The sequence below is a fragment of the Purpureocillium takamizusanense genome, chromosome 2 (assembly GCF_022605165.1).
Source record: "Purpureocillium takamizusanense chromosome 2, complete sequence".
Classification (NCBI taxonomy): domain Eukaryota; kingdom Fungi; phylum Ascomycota; class Sordariomycetes; order Hypocreales; family Ophiocordycipitaceae; genus Purpureocillium; species Purpureocillium takamizusanense.
The window spans coordinates 3,470,429-3,492,911 of NC_063069.1; the positions used below are offsets into that span (position 1 = coordinate 3,470,429).

Here is a 22,483-nt window from a genome sequence, read left to right on the forward strand (position 1 = left end):
ACAGCGTCCGCGCTGCGCTGACGTTTGACGGATGATGCGAATCATATCTTGGAATCCTGCACGTCACAGACACGCACATACACACACATGTACAAAGTACAACTCACTCCACGGCCTGTCCCGTACCGCTGCCTCGTGCTGTATACCAAACACACAAAAGAACAAACACGACCTCTTTCTCCGTGCCTGCGCATATACATGCTGACGCGTCCGTGTGAAAGAGCGCAGGGGAGCCCGTCCCAACCGCCCACGCGCGTGTCCATCGACAACGCTCTTTGTGCACGTCCGTACATACCCCTACAGCGCGCACGGCGCGCAAACCGCCTCCCGTCGGGGGCCCTCAACCTTTTTGACGCGGGCATCTCGCCAGACCGCCCCCCCGGGGACAAGAAAGAGGGGGGGGGGGAGCGGACCGGACGGATGGATGAGATTGTACTGTTTGTTGGACGGAGCGCTGTGAGCATGCGAGACCCTGATCACGTACATACCTAATAACGTGGTTCGTAGTAGGTGGTACAGCAACAGGTGTGTAGGGCGACGAGGCGGTGGCCCGGCCTGTCGCCTTCACCGCTTTGCTCCTCCCGCTGGGAAAAAAAGGGGGGGACGTGCACGCAACAAAAATCTGGAATGCTTGCCAAGACGAGGAGGTGATGAACTCTCACGGGTACAGTACTGCACAGTACGCTTTCTTGTGTTTAATGTTGTGTACGGCACGGCGCTGTGCTACATGTCGCTACGAATCATGCACGACGCATCACGCGAACGGCATATGGCGCTGTAGTTGCTTGCACTTACTTATTTCGATATCTACGAGGATGGAGTGGAACACGCCGACCGCCACATGGCACCTCCCTCATGAGGGGCCACATCGGTCGTCTCCATCATCGGGGGGCTGGCAGGCTCGGTCCGTGTTTCCCAGAGTCTGATATGCCCCCCTTTCCGGTCCGCGGCTGCAAAACAACACAACTCCGGCCCCGACTCAGCCAGGTCCCTTGAATGTTTGTAATACCGCGGAACCCTCACCACTTGTGTCTCATCGTCCTGGGCAGTAAGAGGAGCCAGCCCGATAACAAAACTTGTGAGTCCCTCCGTCCGTGGCACGTGCCTGGCCCGGGCGAGGCTACTAACTAGTTAGTTAGTATGTGCGCTACATACATACTTCAAAATGCCCTCATCGGTGAGCTTCTTCGCGAGTCACCGCAGAGGGACCGCCTCTGGCGTCATCTTGACTCCTTCCCCCACGCCGCGTGTGCGCCCCGTTGGCGTGCTGCTGTTCGGTCCCCCCCTACCTCCCTCCCCCATCACTCCACATCTGTCGCTCGCCCGTGGACCACCTGCCCCGTGGGGCCACTGCGTCGTCTGTCTGTCTGTCTGTCTGTTTTGACTTGTCTCTGTCCGCCCTCGATGCCTGCTTGCCTCGCGCCACGTACGATAGGCCCCCAGCGCCAGAGGTTGTGACGGTGGCTGAGGACGACGGCGACGATGAACACAGAGAGTACAAAGTACGTAAGTGGCTTCGACCGTCATGCGGCCTTAATTTTTTCCCTCTTTCTTTCCTTCCCCTGGCTTCCCAGTTTGCGGGCGCTTGTGTATAATGCAGTAGCATATGCAGTACAGTAATAGTACCAGTACTCCATATACCACTTCGTACTTTGATGCAGGAGGAGCAGCCGCAGCCAGAGCTGGAAAAGAAACGCACCCCAGGCTGCCCCCCGGACCAGGGGGAACGCGGTTGAGATGAAACCCCCGAAGTGCAGTACGTAATGACTGCGTTGGGTGTTGGAGACAGCACGCGTGTCGAGGGGGAGCCTTAAGACAGCTTGTCCCCTTCTCCCAGTAGGCCGTTTTGGCGATGCCTATGTAGCGAAGTAGGCATGGATCTCGAATTCGTCTCGTCACTTTCTCGTCTTACGTATTGGATACCTGGACCTCGACGATAGAAACAATGACGATGACCACCGCCCCCGCTGCCACGGCGGCAGCCCACCGTCGTTTGGCATCACGCGGCGTATAAGTCCACTGCCAACTACGAAGTACGTTAGAACCCTAGTCGCATGCCACCCACTCCCTCCCCCCTTGCACCATCGCACACTGTTTCTCCAGCCTCATCACGCCTCATCTCTTCTCTTCTCCTCTCTTCTTAAAGGGGCTTCTGTTGCCCGAGCAAAGGAAAGCAAGAACCCATGAGCACAAACAAGAACCAACAGCAAAGACATCCGTACTAAAGAGATCGTCACGAGGTCATCCATTCATTCCCCATCGTGCGTTCGTGCGTGCCTCCTCATGCGCGCCAAGAAATCACCCGCCCCGTCTGTCGCCCCGAGATCGAAAAGCGCCCCGGCGGCGCTGCTGCCAAGCCGAGGCGGCGTGCGAGCTGGATCCGCGGGCGGGCGTCCAGCCAGCCCAGCCCCAGCCCAGACGGACACGCCCGTGCTCTGTTGGTTCCAGATGCGCGAGACGACGCCCGTGCCAAATGTCTCAGCCGCCCGCGGACCCGGCCAGCTGGGCGAGCGAGCAGCTCCCCCGACTGCATAGCACTCGTCCGAGGCGCTCCGTCACAGTTACACTACACCGACATGATCCTCATGCCGACGCCAGACGCGCTCGCCGCCATGTGACCGGTTCGCAGGTTTCCATATTTCTGGATCTACTACGTACTTGTACTTGAAAGTATTGACCCTAGGGTTGGGGCCGGCAGCTCATCGCCGGGTCCCGCCACCACCCCGTCGGTGAAAATCTTATCTTTATGCTTAAAATTACGGCGCGCCCTGAGGGAGCGCCGTTGTCCCAGACGCCCGTCCCGTACGAGGTCTGCGCTGCCTGGGGCGCTTGGTTCCTGCGGGGCCCCAACGGCTCGGTGGCCCTCCCATGTTCACCCCTCGGTACATACAAGCAACATGTCCCCAACTCCGTGACGCCGGTGCCATGCAGCCCATCAATCGGCTTGCACATACGAATATGCCCGCTGGGGCGCCCCATCTGCCGTCTTGGCGCTATCGCGAGCCAGGAGCCCAGCGTGCGGCGGATCGATCAAGAATGCCAGTCTTGTTCTCCTCCGCTGCTTAGTTGTAAGTGCGCGAGAGGTTGCGGAGGTACCAGTCGACGAGCTTGCGGCCGACCTTGGCCTCGGAGATGTGAATCAGGTCCTGGCCACATGTTAGCACCTCTCAAGTAAAGAGTCATATTAGGGGTACCTACACCCTGCAGAGCGTAGTCGAGGTCGCTGACGTTGACCAGCTCGCCGTCGAGCAGGCCCTGGTCCTGGTACCGCAGCTGCTTGGTGCGCTGCTTGGTGACGAGCAGCCACGATCGCAGCTCGTCGGGCTTGACCTCGAGGAAGCCGGCCAGCTTGCTGAGGTCCATGGTGGTGTACAAGCGCAGGTACGACTTGATGGTAGGGCTCCACATGTTGGTCTTGACCTCGTCCATGAAGATGGCCAGGTGGTGCTCGACAGGATCGATGTTGGACTCGGGGTTCTCAAAGTCTGGGGGCACGGGGGAGATGAACTTGGGGCAGGCGGTGCGGAACAGCTCCTCAAAGATGGGCAGCGACTCGGGCCCGCCGCGCTGCAGCTTAAGCAGCTGATCGCCGTACTTTTCGCGGAGCGCGCTGTGGATGGTGTCGTCGAGGCGGGTGGGCTGGAAGGCGACGCAGATGGCGATGAGGGCGTACATCTGCTCGTTCTTCTTGGTGATGGAGTCGTACTGGGGGTTCTTCTGGTACGTCTTGGTCCGTGAGATGTAAATGAGGATATGGCTAAACATCTTGATGGCGTCGGCGTAGCGGTGCATCATCATGTAGGAGAAGCCCAGGTAGTAGTAGGTGGTGAAGTGGGCGGCCACAACACGCGAGAGCATGCCCTTCTTGTTGAGGTCAATGTCGTCGAGCGTCTTGAGGGCAAGGCTGAAGTCGCCGAGCAGGCAGTGCACGCGCAGCAGGCCGATGATGGAGAAGTAGCCGAGCATGCTGTACAAGGGCTTGGAGCCGTACTCGCCGGCGACGGCGGCGGATTCCTCGTTGCGGCGCATCGCGGCCAGCTGCTCCGTAATCTGCGACCGCTGGATGAGCGAGTAGAGCACGTTGAGAACGCTGTAGCAGCCCCAGGTGTTGGGGTTCTCCTTGAGGATCTGAATCTCCTCCTCGTTGGACGCCTGCCGTGCGATGCGCGACCGGTAGGAGCTGAACGAGTTGAACTGATAGATGAACTCATCGATGACGTCCCACGCCCAGAATCGCTAAGAAGCCCGGTTAGTTCAGGATTTGTCCCGCCATGTCTGGCGCGTCTGCCGAGGAGACTGTTAACGCACCGAGGGAGGGTCAATGTCGACGGGGCCCTCCGAGTTGAGGATGAAGTGGAAAAGGCTGCAGTACGAGTCGTAGCTCTGGAACTTGACCTCAAGAGGCGCGGAGAAGTCGAGGGGCTGGGCGGCCTGGACGAGGCGGGACTGAATATCGTCGGTCTGCTGGGCCATGGTCAAGGAGTTGGTCTGGCTCAGCTCCTCGCCGTCCTCGTACTGGACGTGCTCCTTGTACTCGGCGACGAGGACCTCCTCCTCGACGTCGCTGTCATCGGCGGCGGCGCGGGCCGGGGCCACGCCGTTTTGGTACGTCGCCATGATTGTTGATGGGAGCCTCGATCGTCTTGGTCCTCGTCCTCGGTCTCGTCTGTTGTCGTGGTCGAGCGAGGCGCGAGTGCGGAGCGAAGGGGCAGCAGCGGGCGACCGGAATTTTGCGCTTGTTGCTGAGGGGCGTCGTGATGCGGTGCCGCGCTGAATTTTCGTGCCTGCCATGCGTGGCTGTTAGGGCTTGTGGTGCGGATATGCGGCTAACGCGAAGATGGATGAGGCTAGACGCATAAAGATGCACGTATCGGGTGCCCGCGATGGCGGGGCACGGCCGTGGCGGGCGGAAAGCGGGGCAGCAGCCTCTCTCGGTCGCAAGCGCGAGCAAGCGAATGCCTTTTGAGCTGCAAGGCGGCTTCGGATCGCTTCAAATCGCTGTCGTGATTGGACCAGACGCCGGGCTCCTCTCAATCATTCTGAGCAATTCTGACGCCTGAGTCACCGTTCCTCGTCTAGCCGCGCTTGCGGTGGAGCGACTGGGCAGCCAAGCAAGCACTGGAGCAACACCATAAGCGGTTGACTGGCGATGAACTGGCCCAGCTAGACGTCATTCTGTCCAAACCGCCGCTAAAAAAAAGCATCCTTCGAGCTTCTTTATCTACCTCAGGTTCTGCAGCAGCAATAGCAGGTTCTTGAACGTCCTCACAAATTTCCCAATCATCAAGGGAGCCCATGCCTCGGTGACGGGACGACGTCTTTCCTCGCCCAGTCTGCCCGCTCTGCTGCCAGAGCTGCATCCACCCGCCATGCCTGTCGTCAACCCCGAGAAGCTGGCAAGCCTCCAGAGGCAGTCCGACGACATACGAAATGTAGGCCCGGCTCCCCGTCCTTCAGGCCAGACGCCCGCTAACCTGTCTAGATTTGCATCCTCGCTCATGTCGACCATGGCAAAACGTCGCTTACCGACGCCCTGCTCGCCACCAATGGCATCATCTCGCCCAAGCTGGCCGGCAAGATTCGCTACCTGGACTCGCGCCCCGATGAGCAGACCCGGGGCATCACCATGGAGTCCTCAGCCATCTCGCTTTACTTTTCCATGCTTCGCAGATCCACCCCAGACGCCACTCCGGAACCCAAGGAGTACCTCATCAATCTCATCGACTCGCCCGGCCACATCGACTTTAGCAGCGAGGTCTCCACCGCCTCAAGGCTGTGTGACGGCGCAGTCGTGCTTGTCGATGCTGTAGAAGGCGTCTGCAGCCAGACGGTCACCGTGCTGCGGCAGACGTGGACAGAGAAGCTGAAGCCCCTCCTGGTCATCAACAAGATCGACCGCCTCGTCACCGAGCTCAAGATGACGCCTTCCGAGGCCTACGTGCACCTCAACAAGCTCCTCGAGCAGGTTAACGCCGTCCTCGGTAGCTTCTTCCAGGGCGAGCGAATGGAGGAGGACCTCAATTGGAGAGAGCGGATGGAGGAGCGCGTCTCCGCCGCCGCCGCCGCCGCCGCCGCCAAGGCATCCGCCGATGACCTAGTCGACGATGCTGGTGAGCTGCAGTTCGAGGAGCGCGACGACGAGGACATTTACTTTGCGCCCGAGCGGAATAACGTCATCTTCAGCAGCGCCATCGACGGCTGGGCCTTTACGTGCCGCCAGTTTGCGAGTCTGTACGAGAAGAAGCTCGGCATCAAGCGAGGCACCATGGAAAAGGTTCTATGGGGCAGTTTCTACCTCGATCCTAAGACGAAAAAAGTACTGGGTCCCAAACATCTCAAGGGCCGCAACCTCAAGCCCATGTTCGTGCAGCTGGTTCTCGAGCCCGTATGGACCGTATACCAAGCGACGTGCGGAGGCGACAACGGCAAAGGCGATCCCGCACTGCTGGAAAAGGTGACAAAGTCTTTGGGCCTCACCATCCCGCCACACATCATCAGGGCCCGGGACCCGCGCCTGCTTCTGACCACCGTCTTCGCGTCTTGGCTCCCACTGTCAACGGCGCTTTTGGTTTCCGTCATCGAGTCCCTGCCGTCCCCGCCTGCCGCACAGGCCGAGCGGCTGCCAGAGATGCTAGACAACTCTCCAGGTTCCGAAGCCATTGACCCGACCATTAAGGAGGCCATGGTCTCCTTCAAGCACGGCACGTCAGACCCTGTGGTGGCATACGTGAGCAAGATGGTATCTATCCCGGAGAGCGAGCTTCCCGAGAACAGGAGAAAGACTACTGGACAGATGACGGGCGAGGAGGCGCGAGAGCTGGCGAGGCAGAAGCGCGCAGAGGCCGCGCGCGCCCAGGCCTCCCGGGAGGCGAATGAGGTTGGCAGCCTCACCGACGCCCTGGGGTCTGCCAGCATTGGAGACACTACGCAGGAGACGGAAGAGAAAAAGGTCGACCCGGAACACCTCATCGGCTTTGCCAGAACCTACTCGGGGACCCTGACGGTCGGAGACACGCTCTACGTTATCCCACCCAAATGGTCGCCGGCAGATCCCACCGCCGACCCGAAGCCACAAGAGATTAAAGTCACGGCGTTATACATGCTCATGGGGCGGAACCTGGAGGCTCTCGAGTCCGTTCCGGCCGGAGTTGTGTTTGGCATCGGCGGCTTGGAGGGTAAGATTCTCAAGTCAGGCACCCTATGCAGCCGAATTAACGGTGCCGTGAACCTGGCGGGCGTCAGCATGCTTGGCCAGCCCATCGTGCGGGTGGCACTTGAACCCGTTAACCCAGCGGATCTGGACAAGATGATCCATGGTCTGCACCTTCTGGTTCAGAGCGATCCCTGTGCCGAGTACGAGCAGTTTTCCAGCGGCGAGCACGTCCTCCTGACGGCTGGCGAGCTTCACCTCGAGCGGTGTCTGCTCGACCTCAAGGAGCGCTTCGCCCATTGCGATATCCAGGCCGGCGCGCCAATTGTGCCCTATCGGGAGACGATTGTGCGCGCGGAGGAAATGCGGCCGCCGGTGAACAAGGACCTGGGACGCGGCGTGGTGGTAGGCACGACGAGCTCAAAGCAGGTCACCCTGACGGTTCAGGTCCGGCCGCTACCTGCCAACGTGACCGACTTTCTCCTCAAGAATGGCGACTCGATCAAGCGGCTGTACGCCGAGAGGCGCTCCGCAGATGAGGAGCAGGAGGGAGACGCCGAAGCGAAGGTGGTGGCGGACACGACAGTGACAGCCAGCACCACCCTGTCGGCCGAAGAGTTGAAGCAGCAGCTGCGGCAACAGCTGGAGGCTGGCAAGGGACGGGAAATTTGGAAGAACCGGATTGATCAGATTGCCGCGTTCGGCCCCCGGCGAACAGGCCCCAACCTGCTCATCGACGCGACCAAGGACGGCGTGCTTGACCTCGTGTTTGGCACTAAGACGATCGACACAACGGCTCCGCGGGCGGGAGAATCATTGCACCCCTGCCACCTAGCCGACAAGATCACCTACGCCTTCCAGCTGGCTACGGCGCAAGGGCCGCTCTGCCACGAGCCCATGCAAGGAGTTGCTATTTTCGTCGAGGAAGTCGCGCTGCACCTGTCCGAGGACGACTCGTCTGCGCGCGACAAGCTGGGCCGACTCACGGGCGAGGTCATCAAATCTATGCAATCGTCTGTGCGCGCGGGATTCCTGGACTGGTCGCCGCGGCTGATGCTGGCCATGTACACGGTGGAGATCCAGGCGTCGACCGAGGTGCTGGGGCGTGTATACGACGTGCTCACGCGGCGACGGGGGCGGGTAGTGGCGGAGATCATGAAGGAGGGGACGCCCTTCTTCACGATCCAGGCGCTGCTGCCCGTGGCCGAGAGCTTCGGGTTCGCAGACGAGATGCGCAAGCGGACGAGCGGCGCCGCGCAGCCGCAGCTCATCTTTGCGGGCTTCGAGATTCTGGACGAGGATCCCTTCTGGGTGCCCTTCACCGAGGACGACCTCGAGGACCTAGGCGAGCTGGCGGACCGCGAAAATGTGGCCAAGCGCTACATGGACGGCGTGCGGCGCAAGAAGGGCCTTCTCATCGAGGGACGACACGTGGCGACGGATGCGGAGAAGCAGAAGACGCTGAAGCGGTAGGACGTTCGTCCAAGGCTCGCAGCGCGACTGGCTGGCCCATGTCTCCCCGCTCGTTTGTTGTACGTCTGTCAGAGGCATTGGTCGCGTCAACGTCGGTTGGCTGAGGTCATGTTGGCGCCTATACGTGAAGCGTTGAAGCCGTCTCTCGCCACGCGAGCGATGCCTGCCTAGCATCGCCGCTGTGCAACATCTGATGCAAGGGGTCGTCGTTAACGTCGCGTTTCCCCGGCTTTCTCTCTAATAAGCAGCTTCTCACGACCAAGCCACACTGAGGGGACAGAAGCCCACACGAATAATGGATGTGGGGGAAGTCGCCGACTGCGGCAAGGCGGCGGCGCCGCAAAGTCAAACACGCGAGACCCGAGCGCTAAAAAAGCAAGCTGGCCCAACCCAGGCTCAGCCAACCCGCGCAGTCGCCCCTGTGGATGGAGCTAGATCAATTGGTCGACTCGTTCCCGTCGTCGCGCTCCAACAACAGCAGCAGCAGCACCCCGCCCCGAGCACTGTCGGCCTGCTGTTGTTCTGTGGAAACTGGGGACGAGGGTCCATTTGCCCTGTCGGGCTAGACGGACCGATCCAGCAGATTCGAGGCCCTCCCCCGCACGTTTAAGCGGTGCCTCAAGGAAGGGAAACGTGGGGAGCCAACGCGCAATCTGATTTCGAGAAAGAGGGGTTGGGCCAACTCTGTTGTCTCTGGTGGCTAGTGTGGCGACTTTGTGCCGATGATGGACTTGTCTTGCAGGCATTCGCGAGCATTACGCTTAGGAGACTGGTCTACTGTACGTACGAAGTAGTAACATAGTTGGTGAGTGAGTTGGTAGGAAATTCCAGGCCTGGACTTGAGTGATCGGCGGGCGGGCCACGTTTGCTCGACATGTGGTGTCTCGAGGACGTTCTATCTTTTTCCTTTTTTCCCCCTTTAGCGAGTGAGTGAGTGAGTGAGCCGCAGCCCGCTCTGCGTTGTTTTTGGTGTAAGACAACAACGCCTCTGGTGCCCAGCCGCTGCAATCTTGGGTCTCTCGCGCCCGTCCTATACGTGCCTGAATTAAGGACTCACTCTCGCTACTGCTTTTCCCACCACCTACTACGCGCTTCCAAACGTACCTCCCCTAATCGCCTGGGCCGTCAACGTCTTCGTGCTGCGCCGCCTGTGGCGCCGCCTCTGTCTCGTCGCCGCGCGCCTCGCGCTTGGAAAGTACGCAGCTTCATTCAAGTCGCCGTAAGAAAGGGAGGGGGGGGGAGGGGGCCTGCGTCAAGCAGCGACGTGAAACGAAAGGAAGGGAAGCTCATCAGGTCAAAGCTGGGGGGGGGCTAATGTAAAGGAAGGGCTTTGGGGTGTTGTTTCTCGCCACGCCCGCAAAAAAAAAAACAAGAAAAGGAAGACAAAGGGCGACCACCAAAAAAGGTAGAAGTGACGAAGTCGTGCCGCGCCAACAAAGGTCTGTTCGCTGTTTGCCTCGTTACCCTCTCTCTCCTCTCCTCCCCCCCGTCCCCGCGTGGCGTTTCTCTCGGTGCTGCATTCCAACTCCCGGCTCGCGCCACCGCCACCCGCACCCGTACCCGTACCCGCTGATGGCTGCTGGCCCGCTCGCTCGCACGCTTGCGACTCCCCCTCTTGTTTCTGTTGCGAGAGAGCAGCAGCAACAGCAGCGGCAAAGGGCCAAGTCAGTGGCTCTGCGTACGGGCTCAGGTACCTACTGCGATGGGAACCGTTTCCCCGGTAGCGCCAACACCCCCCCCGGGCGAGTTTAGGTTTGTTCCGTGTGGCGGGTGGTCTTGGTGGGTTCCCATATAGGGAGGGACCCAGCAGGTTGCTGAGTGAGACACAGCGGGCTGCTGCTACGTAGTTCGTTCGGCTGTCTTCCAGTGTGGTGCCAAGAAAGGTTGATTTGATGGGGGGAGGAGAAAAAAACAAGAAAAGTAAAGAACAAGTTCTTCTTCTCTTGCCCGGAGAGAAAAGAAAGAAAAGAAAAAGGGCCTTGCTTACTAGCCTTGGGCTATCAGTGATTCCCAGCTGCCATGGCTACATACCCACTAACTCCCCAGTCCCTAGTTTTTTTGGTTGCGTTGGGCTACCTTTGTACTCGTAGTAAAACAGGAGGAAGGACAAGGGCTGCATACAACAAGAAGAAGGAGGGACTGGAGCCTTGGTCGCGTGCTTTCTTCTGCCCGTCACTTGTCAAGTCGCCCTGGAAACATCCCGCTGGGGGGAGGAGGGGGAGGGGGATGTGGGGGAGAGTGGAGGGAGGGAGGGAGGGAGGGAGAGAGGGAGGGGCGGAAAAGAGAAAAAAAAAATTGATGAATGACAAGACGTGCAACATGAGGCACGAGAGCGGCGGCAGCGGCGGCGCTACCGGTGGTGTGGTTGTGCAGCCTGGTTGGTGGGTGGGTGGTGGTTGCTTGGTGAGGCAGAACGAGGATGAAAGAAAGAATCAAGTGCCGACGACCAGGATGGGATGGGATGGGATGGGACGGGGGCCAGGGGCGGGAGCCAGGGTGGGCGACCCCAGCGGCGGCGGCGGCTTGGTGGTTGGTGTAAGTAATAAGTGTTCCACTTGCCGTGTACGAGGCTTCACGCTCCCGCCTTGAATTCGATAGTCCAGTTCCTCCACCTCCCATGGTTCCATCGTATTTCTCTTCTCTCCTCCTCCCTCTCGCTTGCTCTCTGTCCTTCCTTCTCTTGTAACCTTGAATCTTTGTTCGTTTCACTTTCTGCTCTTCGCAGACACTCCTTCCTGTTGAGAGGCATCGTCCATTGCCTTGCTCTAGTACGACACCCACGATTGCGGTGCGCATAAGACTCACCAACCGTATATTCATTCACTTGAGGCAGCGAGTGCTTCTTTGCTCCGGAACAGCTCTTGCGCAGATTACGCCCGCCGATCACGTCTTTGACACGTGCGGCCTGAGACGGCCCTTGTGCGTCGTGTCATCGCCCTTCATCGAGCGCCTTGGTGGACAATCTCTGCCGCCGAAAACCCACCAACCCAAGAGTCGCCCCAAGCCAGTGGATGCGCCAGGTGTCATGAGCGCGGCCCCGGGCTTCGCCGCGGAAGCCTTCGCCCTGCTGGGCTTGGGCCTGGCAGGCACGGCGCTGCGGGTTGGGGCCCGCGTCTGGGCTGCTACTGACTGCCGGAGATGGAATTCCCTACTAGTCGACGACTGGCTGGCGGTGATGGCTTCGGTATGTGTCATCGTTTGGGCGAAATGGATCCCCTGTGGACTGCCTGTTTTCCTCAGACTTAGAATGGCTGCCGACTGACTCTCAATGACAAGACGCTATATATCGCCGACACATGTCTCGCATATGTAAGCCAGAGCGCGGCGCGTGGCCTGACCAACAGCTTCATGTCTGAGCATGGCACCCCGGAAGCGTCTGGTGAGAGGGATGCTAGGTATGGCGTCTGTCGGACGACAGTGGCCGATATGCTGACTGTCATGGCAGGATCCTGGGGTCCAAACTTTACTTGGCCAGCTGGGTTACTTACTCTCTCGTCACATGGACTCTCAAGGCCGCCGTGTGCACCCTCTTCCTGCGCCTCGCCAACAACCACCATCGCGGATACCGCACCCCCGTCTTCATCGGCCTCGGCGTCCTGGGAAGCACATTTCTCGCCGCCACGCTGAGCCTCTTGCTCAGCTGCCGGCCGCTTCCGCGCATGTGGCAGGCCGACGAGCCGTCTGCCCCGGAGCCCGCATGCCGGCCAGCCAGCTCGCCGGTGGTGGTGGGGACTTACGCGAGCTTCGGCATCGCCGCGTACGTGTACCTGGCAGCCCTGCCGGTGCCCATGCTGGCCAAGTCGGTGCTCCCAGCATGGCAGCGGGCGCTGACAACGACACTCGTGGTCTGTGGGCTGGTGGCGGCGGCGGCGGCGGCTTTGCGTGCCGAGGCAGTCTCTGTACGTTCGTTCTTTCGCTCTTTGGTCCTTGTTGCTCAAACGCTGACGGGTTACGGGTCCCAGTCTCAACACGACGCGCGGCTTTCGCGGCAGTGGGCGCTGCGAGAGGAATTCATTGCACTGCTGACCGTCAACCTCGCCTGCATTGTCCCGACAGTAATCCAACACGTCGTCGTACCCCTGAATCACCACCAACAGCGGCAGAACACGCACAGGCAGTGGGCGCTGCAGAGCCATCTTGCCGGCAAAGTCGCCTCCCGGGAGGCCTGCACCGACGATGAGAGTCAGACAACCTGTATCGGCACAGTCTACGTCATCGATGTGAGCGAAAAGGTCGAGACAGAGGTCGAGGAAGTCGCCGCCCTGGAGGAGAGCGAGCCCCAGATACAGCGGCGGGTCGAGGTGTGTGTCGTGGCGGAGCAGGACGGGCCCGAGGCCACGAGCGGCAACTACACGGGCGTCTGGACTGGATCCAAAGGCAGGGTACTGCAAACGAGGAGCAAGTTCTTTGGAGACCATATCCACCAAAGGGCATATGTGCGCATGTAAGAGCCATACATGTCTGGATATATAAATGGAAGCGCGTCGGTCAGCTTTCCAGCGATACGGTACCGCGTTGGGGCGATGGCAAACATCAGCAGATGGTATGGCTCGCTCAACCTCAACAGGACTGCAAAGGGCTATCCTGTCGACGCAGTCTTTTTCCTTGCGGCAAAGAAGTCGGCTGGCTTCTTCAGGATCCTGCGCGTCTGGACTTGCGCTCGCTCGCTGTGAGACCACCACTGCCACACAAATGCCACGGCGAGCACGCACACGGTCAAGGGGATAGTGATCCACCACGTCAGCCAGAAGAGCGGCGTGGCCATGACGCTCCACGACTGGCTGTCCTTTTGCCACTCCGAGACCAGCAGCTGCGATCCCACAACGGTGGCAACCCCTGTCGTGGGCAGGAACACCATGGTGATGGCGGCAATCATCTTCATGACGCTCGAGTCGCGCGTCACCACCATCGAGTCCTTTTGTGTGACCACGTTAAAGGCCAGCGCAATGCTGTTGTCGATGCGCTTGTGGAGGCTGGAGTGTCGAAGCTGCGTCGACCGGAAGAGGGACCTCCGGTAACCTAGCCGCTCCTTGACCTGTCGGGTGACGAGTTCGGCGCGTGCCCTTCCGGCGTCAGGTGGCAGGCCCTTCGTGGTTTCGCCTCTGCTGAAATCACCCGCATGCGCTAGAACGGAGTCTAGGAGGAACAGGGCGGCATCGAGGCCCTCGCCCAAGTATATAATGTGCTTGGCACAGTTGTGAAGAGCGGCAAAGGAAAGACGCGAGTTAAGCTGTTCATAGTCTTTAGTATGCGCGAGCTCGAGAATAGACTACACACGGTCAGCATATTCCAGCGGCATGGGAAAGCATCTCTCCCTACATGTTCGAGGGGCCCGAAGATGGTATTCATGTTCCACACCATCTCGTCCACTTCGGCGTAGAGCCCCTCTAGGAGGACATCAAAGAGCACGTATGGGTTCGACTGCACGTCACCCCAGCCCCCGCCGTCGACAAACTCCACGAACCGCCTGCGCACCCGCGGCGGGGCACCAAAACAGGCGAGGGTCACCCCTCCGTGCGTGTGGACGCGCATAAAGAAGCTGGCGACGAGCCAGCTGTAGTCTGCCTGGGGTAGGTTCGCGGCCCCCTGCTGCCAGCGACCCGGGATTCGTAGGTCAACCTCGGGCAGCTTGCCGGGCTCGTGCCTGACGGTGATGTTTTTGAAGAGGAAATGGAACCACGAACAGGTGCCATGGCGATCCGTGCGCGCGGCAAAGCTGTGGCATATGGACTGAGTGCGCTCCGTGGTGAAGTCACTGGGGACGTTGAGAATGCGAAAGAGCTCTACGAAATCAGCAACCCAATCCCGCCGGCCACCGTGCAGGGGCGAGAAGCTAAAGTAAAAAGTCAGTGTACAAACGCTCATCACAATCAATGGCTGTCAGGAGCCTGTCCTACACTATGCGAAGCTTGGCTTCGTTGCGGAGGCAGTCTGGACTGGGTTCCACACGCCAGTTGCCTTCGGGATGTGCTGCGCTCTGTCAGCTGGCGCGCCGAGATGTCCATTGCGCGAGTCCAGTCACTCACCATTCGTGACATCCCAAACGAGCAACGACCATGGTCGCGTGGGAGGCGAGTTGTACGAGCTGGCTGCCGCCTTGAAGGCCGCGTAGTCGTCTTCTCGTGACCACGACATGGGGGTATCTCGTACGTCGATGCAGGCGACTCTGCGTGTCTCGTTGCACAGCGGAAGAGGTGAAGGCTGACAGTTGAAGCCATCGCGGGGGAGGTGCCGACTGGGCAGTAGGATGATGACGCCGACCCCTGCAAGCCCCTGCCCTAGAGACCTGGGCTGAGCTAGGTGTGGTGTAGAACGTAGGGGTTGCACTAAGAGACGTATATTACGCTAATAAGGAGCCCTATCTCGCAGGAGCGCCCTCTAAAGCTATTCATATATAGATACTATAAGGATGCCTAAATAACCTTAATCGTATATATAATATAGAGTAATTATAGGTATCTTAAAGGGACATAACCTTATTAAGCTTATACTATAGGTCTATTATAACAGAAGTGCTGAGGCTAGAAGCCTATCTTATGTAACTCCCTCGCATGACGGGCTACTAGAGCCCGTTTCTTAGGCGCTACTTAAGCTTAGACCTCAAAGCTTCAGTCTTGCAGTATAACGCCTAACTGAAATATGACCTTCTCTAGCTTAAGACCCATTATGCCTTATAGTACGGGTCGAAGTGATGGTGGCTTCTTTTTGCATGGTAGACATCATGACGAGAAATAACCCCCCAAACTAGTGAACTTGTATACCCAGAAAAAAAAACGTCTGCAGTATAGGCACGATAGAGTCCCATTAACCTTTCAGCATACGACGGAGCAGCGATTTCTTGTTACCCTCGCACACGTCGTAGGCAACGGGCTTGATTTCCATTCCCCGTACCCTCCATAACAAGCCAAGCAGGCTAGCGAGAATCTCCTCCTCAGTCACATGCCCTTTTGAATACACTGGTTGTAGCAGCAGAACACCCTCACCGCTGCACATGGACAAGGAAGGGCTTTGTCCAATGTGATGGTACACCGCCCTGACATGCTCCGGCTTTGAGTCCTCGTGCTCTTGCATTGTTATGTGGTCCAGTTCGATCAAGGTATATCGCAGTGGACCGCTCTCCGCCGGGTTAATTTGCCATTGCAATTTCTTAGAGCCGTCACGAGACGAGAACGTAAAGAAAGGATTACGAGCAGTCCCGGCGCTAGACGTTGTGTCCGGGATGGGAAACGAGACCTGAACGTCAAGATTCTCGTCATCCGTCAACTTGAAATCGTCGGTCGCGTTTGGCAAACAGCTTGATATATGTTAGATGCCCGTTGTCGTCTCATGCGCCCGAGTCAACTCACATCGTCACGTTCCGGCTCGCATCTTCAGGATTGACCTTTTCCAGCTTTATCAAAGCCTGGGTCAATTCGACTTTGGCGTCGATGGCATACTGAGATTCGGCGTCGGACATGGTCGTCGCGGGCTTTTTCATAGTGCCCAGTCGCGTCATAAAAAGCCGGCTTCCCATGACAGCATCGCCAATTATATCGCTCTCGCCCAGTGGTGAATGACTAATGACATGCTTATAATCGGCGCTCACGTCTTGAACGAGAGCGTGGAATTGCGAATTGTGCAGGGGAGGAATGTATAACACTCGGGACAGGTGAGATGGTGGTGCGGATGGTTTCGACGCAAGGCCATGGTCGACGCCTGTAGCAAAGCCACGTTCTCGTTGCTGCGCCGAACTGAGCGTCTCATAGCCCTGCACCCCTGCAAAAGCCGACATGATGTATGTACTTAGGAAACAAGAGGAGGGAAATCAAGGCGCACCAATGTTGGGGCAAGAGTGATCTCAACTTGCAGTGGGTGGCATGGATATTATACGAAGGGACCCCGCGGTGCACGAGACTGCTTGCATATGTGGTAGTGAGGCTCCACTTCGTCTCAGTAGACCGCTCAGGACATATCTTCATGCCAAGTCGGTCCAGACCCATCCCGTCCCATGAAGCATTATGGGATCAGTCTCGAATATAATCTGCCATATGACAGAGCTTTTCCATTCAGTCGACCAGTGTGCACGTTCCCCTTAGATTGCGATTTTTTCTTCGCCGGTGAACAAGTTCTTCTGATCTGGTACTGCCAAGCCAACAAAGAGTAGCATCGTGCATTCGATAGTCTCAATTCACGTTATCTTTCTTCCTGGCCATACTTAATTCCCTCGGCGGGGACACAAAGAACCTTTGTGGACCGCCAAGCCAGCCTATAGGTATAACGACTAGAATTTTCCTTATCCACCTGCTGAACGACCTTCTCATGGGTTGTGTCCAAAGAGTAGGGCGGTCAGAAGATATTTTAGATGGGAGTTGTTCCTCGAACTCAATGTTTTAGTGGAAAGTTCCTAAATCGTAGCGCGTACGACTTTTCCTATATACGAAGTACTCTCATATGCATAGCAAACGGCAGAATGCCATAACGGTGATACGCACGTCATCTCTATAACAGAACAAGCACGGCAAGGGGGGGCACGATAGTATAGTGCTGAAGAAGCAGAATAGAAATCTATGGTGTTCTAGTGCGACAGAGCAAGTTGAGTTTCTTAAGCTGGTTGGCTCAACCTCCATGCCTCCTGCCTCGACATCGAGCGTGTGCCTGCCTTCGTTCCCCACCCACCATTCCAAGGATGAGCACAAAGTACCCACTAACAAAGCGTCACGGAGGCGGCGTACGCTATCGATAACAACCACCCGCATTGACGCTCACCCGCAGCACGGCCAGCAAACGCCCACCAGAGCGGGGCATCTCGAGCTCCATCCTCCACGACTCCCTCTCACATCCACTTCACGACGGCAATCCGCACTTGACGCTCGCTGCCCGCCAGCGCCGCCAGGATGGAGAAGTCCGCGCTCAAGGCATGGGGTCCGTAGCCATCGCCCTGGTCCGCACGCACGAACAAATGAGGCGAGAAAAGTTAACCTGTCCGCAGAACTCGACAACAACGTCAAGCTCGTCGACCCCAAGCGCGATGCCCTGTACAACTACGACGTCGGGGCGCAAAAGGCCGCCGACGCCGCCAAGCCGTGGGCAAGAGACCCAAACTACTTCAAGCACGTCCGCATCAGCGCCGTCGCCCTCATCAAGATGACCATGCACGCCCGATCCGGCGGCGACCTCGAGATCATGGGCCTCATGCAGGGCTACGTGACAGACGAAACCTTCATCGTCACCGACGCTTTCCGCCTGCCTGTTGAGGGCACCGAGACGCGCGTCAACGCCCAGAGCGACGCCAACGAATACATGGCCCAGTACCTGGAGCTGTGCCGCGCCCAAGGCCGCCAGGAAAACGTCGTGGGCTGGTACCACAGCCATCCCGGCTACGGCTGCTGGCTAAGCGGCATCGACGTCGAAACCGAGGCCATGCAGCAGCAGTTCACCGACCCCTTCCTCGCCGTCGTCATCGACCCACATCGCACCATCAACGCCGGCAAGGTCGACATCGGCGCCTTCCGCACCTATCCCAAGGACTACAAGCCCGCCTCATCGGATGCCGGCGGCGACGGTGCTGGCACTGTGCCCTTGGCCAAGGCGGCCGAGTTTGGCGCCCACGCCAACCGCTACTACAGCCTCGAGGTTTCGCACTTCAAGAGCACGCTCGACGCCCACCTGCTCGAGCTCATGTGGCACAAGTACTGGGTGCAGACGCTGAGCCAGAGCCCGCTTCTCACCAACCGCGATTTCGGGAGCAACCAGATGCTCGACCTGAGCTTCAAGATCAAGGAGACGACTGCAGCCTTGACGCGATCTCGTGGCTCCCAGAGTTCCCTGCTGCATGCCTTCACCGGCGGTGCCGCCACCACCAGCGCCAAGGCCGCCGACAAGGCGCTCGACAAGCTGACGCAGGATAGCAGCCTGATTGCCGCCAAGGAGAAGGCGGGCCTGGTTGCCGGCGAGGTCAAGGCCAACATATTCAATGATTTGGTATCACGGTCGTCCTAGGCGTTGTGCGGGAGGGCATGGCATACAAGGCGTTTGGAGAGGTGCATTGTGTTTTAATACGCTTTACGGGGATCCCCGCTTCGTCGGGATGAATCAATCAATCATGACAACGAATTGAGTACATCGCCACGAAGTAAGTCCACGGCTATTGGCGCTTCTCCCTCTTCTCGCGCAAAGGAGCGTTGTGTTTGTGATCGACGTTGCGATACGCGACCTGCCTGGGCCAATATAGTCCAAATATCCGGCCGGGCAGCTCCATCTTCCATCTCCAACATGGACCCTTCCTCGAGGGCTGCGGACATGGCGCCAGTCAAGTTCTCCGCTCATACGCTCCTGCATCGGCTATAAAGCTGAGGCATGAGGCATACCTACTCCATGTTGGAAGGCGCCAGCTATGCGTTGGGGTTTGGGACTGGCTTCCCCAGGGACGTACAAGCTGACTCTAGCCGTGCTGGCCGCAGAAAAGCATTCGTTCCCTCAGAGGCCTCATATAGCCTCAGCGCCTCACCACTCTGACTCCCACGTCACGAAAGTCGCCTTCAAGCTCCGTCGAACATACTTACCCAGCCTACGAGCCCCCCACGTTTCCCCTACACGCCCTACTCCCGATGAATAAATCCGCCTTTAGCGTGTCCTCCTCCTCGCAAGGGACCTCGCCCCCGCTGGACAGCTCGCCCCTACCGCAGAGCTCGCCCCGGGCAGACGGCACGACCTAGGAGAGAGGAGTCTCCGATGGCGGCGGAGGCTCGCTCGGTCGGATCCATGTCGTGGGGCCGACGGGGCCGCACACGCACACGGCGGTCCTACTACACGGGCGCGGTAGCGATGGCGTGGGCTTTGGAGACGCGCTGCTCGCGACGGGGGTCCTCCGCCACGAGTCCCTCGCGGGGATGCCCGGCCACGGGTGGCGACTCGTGTTTCCGTCGTCACGGCACGTCAGTCGCGGCGCGGGTGACGCTACCCCCGTGTGGTTCCAACCCGATTCCCCGACGACGCATCGGCCGTCGCGCCGCCGGGCCAAGCTCCTGGCCGAGGGCCTCGTCGACGCAGCGACGCACCTGATACGGCTGCTCAACGAGGAGACGGCGCTGCTGGACGGCAGGAGGGACCGGCTCGTGCTAGGTGGGCTCGGCCAGGGGTGCGCCATGGGCCTGTGGACGATGCTGTGCTGGGGGGAGCGGCTGGGCGCGTTTGTGGGCGCCTGCGCGTGGCTACCTTTTTGCGACAACGTTGCGCGCCTGGCGGACCAAGGGGTGTTTTACCTGGGCGGCAGCTCAGGCAGCGGGGAAGACGACGGCGACGGCGACGGCGATGATGACGATGATGACCGGTTCGACAGGGCAGGGTTCGTCTGCAACGAGATGCCCGTCGTGGGGTTCCCGCCCGACGACAACTGCCGGGCCGCGCTCGCCTCCACGCCGGTGTGCCTGAGCCACGGCGGGGACGACGTCGCCGTCGACGCGGCGCTGGGGCGCGCGGCGAGGGACTGCCTCCTGCAGGTGGGCTTCACGGTGGCGTGGAGGGAGTATCGCGGCGCGGCGCTCGACGACGACGGCGGCGGCGGCGGCGGCTGGCTCGCGACGCGGGAGCAGGTGGACGACCTGGCGGTGTTTCTGCTGCGCATAGCGGACCTGTCGTGAGGGCGCGGGCTACATATTTCTTGTATCTTTTGCTTTTCCTTTTCTTCTTTCTCTCTTCCATGTGTGGCCAGCGGTCATGATGTAAAGGTTATCACAGCGTTGATATGTCGTTTTGAATCCACATTCAGCGTTTGTGTAAACGCGGCAGAGGCTGGAAGGGGGCGGCCCGCATGGCGCACCAGCAGCTCCAGCAAGACGACAACTGTTCGTCCCTTATCAAATGCTCGTCCGTGGTGTCATTGACGGCTGTTCTCGTAGCTTGTCCTGTCCCCCTGCGACTACTACTGATCGGTCTATTGGTGGTGAACGTGAAGATTCATGAGCTGTGTGTGTGTGTGGACGTCCAGCTGTTGGTTGGGAGCCCGCTTCGTGGAGATGGTGACGAGCATTGCGTGGTATCTATCTGAACCCTTGCTCAGTCTTATCTCCTCTTATTAAATCTCTTTTCCGTCTCCCGTCTTCTCCTTTCCACGAGTAGGGGCTCGTCTCGTGGTCAGCGTGTTTAACGTGGTGGGATGGCATGTGGGAACGTTAATTGCACGCAGTCAGTCAGTATGTGGCGAGAGGAATCACGACTGAAGCTTAACTTTCTCGCAAAAGGCTTAAAGAAGAGATACACATGCTTCGAGGAAATAAGGAAAAAAACTTTCTTAAATAAATAGACACTCAGAGCACATCATATCTACAAGACACGTCGATTCCATGGCAAGTCTTCGGCTGTGCGGTGCTGGCCTACCCTGAAGCTGGTGAGGCATGTCGGCCTAAAGAAGCCGTGGCGAGGACTACTACCGTGATAGGACAGCCAGGTACCGTGTCATGACGGGAAAGCTGCTCATCGGTAGTGCAGGAAGAGCTGGCCGAGCTTGCCGAGCTCAGGTCGCGTGGCCGAGGTTGGAGTGTGGGTGACAAGTGAACCTCGAGCGATGACGATTCCATGCATAAGTGCTGCGCTATGTGGGCGATCGCCATACCCAGACCTGTCGCTGTACCTGGGCCACAGCGCCGGGACCGCGTCCCACCACGTTTTAATATCCGGCACGCGACTGTTAGTGCTCCAGGAAAATGGGCTTCCCTTGATGGTTTAATCTGGTAGCAACCAGGTAGGGAGCATTCAAGTCGCCAAGTAAAGTAAAGCAATATCCGCATCAAAGCAGAGTGCGCGTACGGTCGAACAATGGCGAGGGAAGTGTGCGACTCGGCAGGTCGAGGGCTGCCCCAGCTTTTAGAGTTGCACGGCGCCGCCGCAGGTAGACGATGATGCAACGATGGCATGTGCCGCGGAGAGTTGCGTCTGGTGCGGCGCGGCAGACGGCGCTGGCTCCCTGCTGGGTCGTAACGTACGTAGTGACTGCGCCATCCGTTCGCTCGCGTGCCGTATTGCTTGCTGCGCAACGAGCTCGGGCACTCTTTTGAGGTCAGGCAGTCAGTCAACCGGCATCGGCCTTATACGACTACCCAGCCAAGCCAAGCACCACCACGCGGACGGGGTGGTGGCTCATGGGATGCAATTGAGTTGAGGCCGTTGCAGGGACGTTGCCTGAAGCGGCCGATGAAACCGACTGCTGCCTCGTGTGGGCAATATGACAAACAGTCCCTTCCTTGCCCAGACATGCCAGGGCCGGCAGGGCGTTTGGATTCTTTGAAGGACGAGACTCTGGGACCATGTCGCATCGGGGGAGGAGTCGGTGCCACATCTGGAGGTGAAGAAAGGCACACATACATAATAGCGTGCCTACCTAGGAGTGGAAGTGTGCAGTACGAACTTGACGACGTAGCATGTCAACCTCACGGGCGAGCGCCGAGAGAGGGATGCACGTGCATGTGGACTCAGCCTCGATGGGTTTGAATGGATTGACGAATTGCACTGCCACGGCATGGCGATGGCAGTATGGGCCACGAACTCGAACCACCTGTCCCTGTCGTACGAGAGATCGAGACACGAGCATTGGGCGGCCACGCCTTGCCGTCCCGCACGCTCGCGTTGTAGAATACGTACGTAGTAGGCAAACGCGATGGAGGTGCCGATGCCCCGGTGAAGTACATTCAGGACGTGCCACCCTGGCGGCGCCCCACTGGCCAGCAGAACAGGGAAGCCGCCACTAGCGATTTCCAGGTGCCAACCAGATCGACCGAGGTTTGGCCTGGAAGCAGTCCAGTCCAGTCCAGTCCAGTGTAGGGAACTCCACGCTTTTCGGCGTAGTCTCTGCGCTGGCCGGTAGTTACTTCGGTTTCTTAGGTCGTC

At 58.9% G+C, this 22,483-nt stretch overlaps 8 protein-coding genes across 9 annotated transcripts; 5 read left to right on the forward strand and 3 right to left on the reverse strand.

Moving 5' to 3' along the window:
* Positions 1 to 2,615: 2,615 nt before the first annotated feature.
* Positions 2,616 to 4,800, reverse strand: JDV02_002840 (uncharacterized protein). The gene is made up of 3 exons (XM_047983914.1): positions 4,309 to 4,800; positions 3,199 to 4,236; positions 2,616 to 3,146 (listed from the first exon to the last, which is right to left on the reverse strand). The coding sequence occupies exons 1-3, from the start codon at positions 4,789 to 4,791 to the stop codon at positions 3,063 to 3,065; spliced, it is 1,605 nt and encodes a 534-aa protein (XP_047839886.1). The 5' UTR covers positions 4,792 to 4,800; the 3' UTR covers positions 2,616 to 3,062.
* A 569-nt stretch (positions 4,801 to 5,369) lies between these two features.
* RIA1 (Cytoplasmic GTPase/eEF2-like protein (ribosomal biogenesis)) lies at positions 5,370 to 8,623 on the forward strand (the record flags this gene model as incomplete). Its single annotated transcript, XM_047983915.1, has 2 exons — positions 5,370 to 5,432; positions 5,483 to 8,623. 2 exons carry the CDS (start codon positions 5,370 to 5,372, stop codon positions 8,621 to 8,623), a joined length of 3,204 nt encoding a protein of 1,067 aa, XP_047839887.1.
* Positions 8,624 to 8,918: 295 nt separating this feature from the next.
* Positions 8,919 to 9,233, forward strand: JDV02_002842 (uncharacterized protein; the record flags this gene model as incomplete). The annotated part of the gene is made up of 1 exon (XM_047983916.1): positions 8,919 to 9,233. The coding sequence occupies one exon, from the start codon at positions 8,919 to 8,921 to the stop codon at positions 9,231 to 9,233; it is 315 nt and encodes a 104-aa protein (XP_047839888.1).
* Positions 9,234 to 11,221: 1,988 nt separating this feature from the next.
* JDV02_002843 (uncharacterized protein) lies at positions 11,222 to 13,125 on the forward strand. 2 transcript variants are annotated; one of them, XM_047983917.1, is made up of 4 exons: positions 11,222 to 11,807; positions 11,900 to 12,018; positions 12,069 to 12,522; positions 12,586 to 13,125. In XM_047983917.1, exons 1-4 carry the CDS (start codon positions 11,649 to 11,651, stop codon positions 13,069 to 13,071), a joined length of 1,218 nt encoding a protein of 405 aa, XP_047839889.1. In that variant the 5' UTR covers positions 11,222 to 11,648; the 3' UTR covers positions 13,072 to 13,125. The 2 variants fall into 2 exon arrangements, with proteins under 2 accessions (XP_047839889.1, XP_047839890.1); XM_047983918.1 differs by having other exon boundaries at positions 11,222 to 12,018.
* A 77-nt stretch (positions 13,126 to 13,202) lies between these two features.
* JDV02_002844 (uncharacterized protein) lies at positions 13,203 to 14,758 on the reverse strand (the record flags this gene model as incomplete). The annotated part of the gene is made up of 4 exons (XM_047983919.1): positions 13,203 to 13,892; positions 13,943 to 14,456; positions 14,521 to 14,593; positions 14,650 to 14,758. 4 exons carry the CDS (start codon positions 14,756 to 14,758, stop codon positions 13,203 to 13,205), a joined length of 1,386 nt encoding a protein of 461 aa, XP_047839891.1.
* Positions 14,759 to 15,284: 526 nt separating this feature from the next.
* Positions 15,285 to 16,406, reverse strand: JDV02_002845 (uncharacterized protein). The gene is made up of 2 exons (XM_047983920.1): positions 15,970 to 16,406; positions 15,285 to 15,917 (listed from the first exon to the last, which is right to left on the reverse strand). Exons 1-2 carry the CDS (start codon positions 16,392 to 16,394, stop codon positions 15,428 to 15,430), a joined length of 915 nt encoding a protein of 304 aa, XP_047839892.1. The 5' UTR covers positions 16,395 to 16,406; the 3' UTR covers positions 15,285 to 15,427.
* A 1,090-nt stretch (positions 16,407 to 17,496) lies between these two features.
* Positions 17,497 to 18,601, forward strand: RRI1 (COP9 signalosome catalytic subunit rri1; the record flags this gene model as incomplete). The annotated part of the gene is made up of 2 exons (XM_047983921.1): positions 17,497 to 17,524; positions 17,592 to 18,601. 2 exons carry the CDS (start codon positions 17,497 to 17,499, stop codon positions 18,599 to 18,601), a joined length of 1,038 nt encoding a protein of 345 aa, XP_047839893.1.
* An 890-nt stretch (positions 18,602 to 19,491) lies between these two features.
* On the forward strand, positions 19,492 to 20,241 carry JDV02_002847 (uncharacterized protein; the record flags this gene model as incomplete). Its single annotated transcript, XM_047983922.1, has 1 exon — positions 19,492 to 20,241. One exon carries the CDS (start codon positions 19,492 to 19,494, stop codon positions 20,239 to 20,241), a length of 750 nt encoding a protein of 249 aa, XP_047839894.1.
* Between the last annotated feature and the right edge of the window lie 2,242 nt (positions 20,242 to 22,483).

What these genes read in the sequence shown, in the direction of transcription:
- JDV02_002840 (XM_047983914.1), bottom strand. Translation starts at nt 4,791, where the DNA reads ATGGCAGGCACGAAAATTCAGCGCGGCACCGCATCACGACGCCCCTCA. An exon ending in TCGACATTGACCCTCCCTCG is followed by an intron (nt 4,237 to 4,308) that starts GTGCGTTAACAG and finishes CGGGCTTCTTAG; the next exon opens with CGATTCTGGGCGTGGGACGT. An exon ending in TCGACTACGCTCTGCAGGGT is followed by an intron (nt 3,147 to 3,198) that starts GTAGGTACCCCT and finishes ACATGTGGCCAG; the next exon opens with GACCTGATTCACATCTCCGA.
- JDV02_002843 (XM_047983917.1), top strand. Translation starts at nt 11,649, where the DNA reads ATGAGCGCGGCCCCGGGCTTCGCCGCGGAAGCCTTCGCCCTGCTGGGC. An exon ending in GGCTGGCGGTGATGGCTTCG is followed by an intron (nt 11,808 to 11,899) that starts GTATGTGTCATC and finishes CTCAATGACAAG; the next exon opens with ACGCTATATATCGCCGACAC. An exon ending in TCTGGTGAGAGGGATGCTAG is followed by an intron (nt 12,019 to 12,068) that starts GTATGGCGTCTG and finishes CTGTCATGGCAG; the next exon opens with GATCCTGGGGTCCAAACTTT.
- JDV02_002845 (XM_047983920.1), bottom strand. Translation starts at nt 16,394, where the DNA reads ATGTCGGCTTTTGCAGGGGTGCAGGGCTATGAGACGCTCAGTTCGGCG. An exon ending in GCGAGCCGGAACGTGACGAT is followed by an intron (nt 15,918 to 15,969) that starts GTGAGTTGACTC and finishes ACATATATCAAG; the next exon opens with CTGTTTGCCAAACGCGACCG.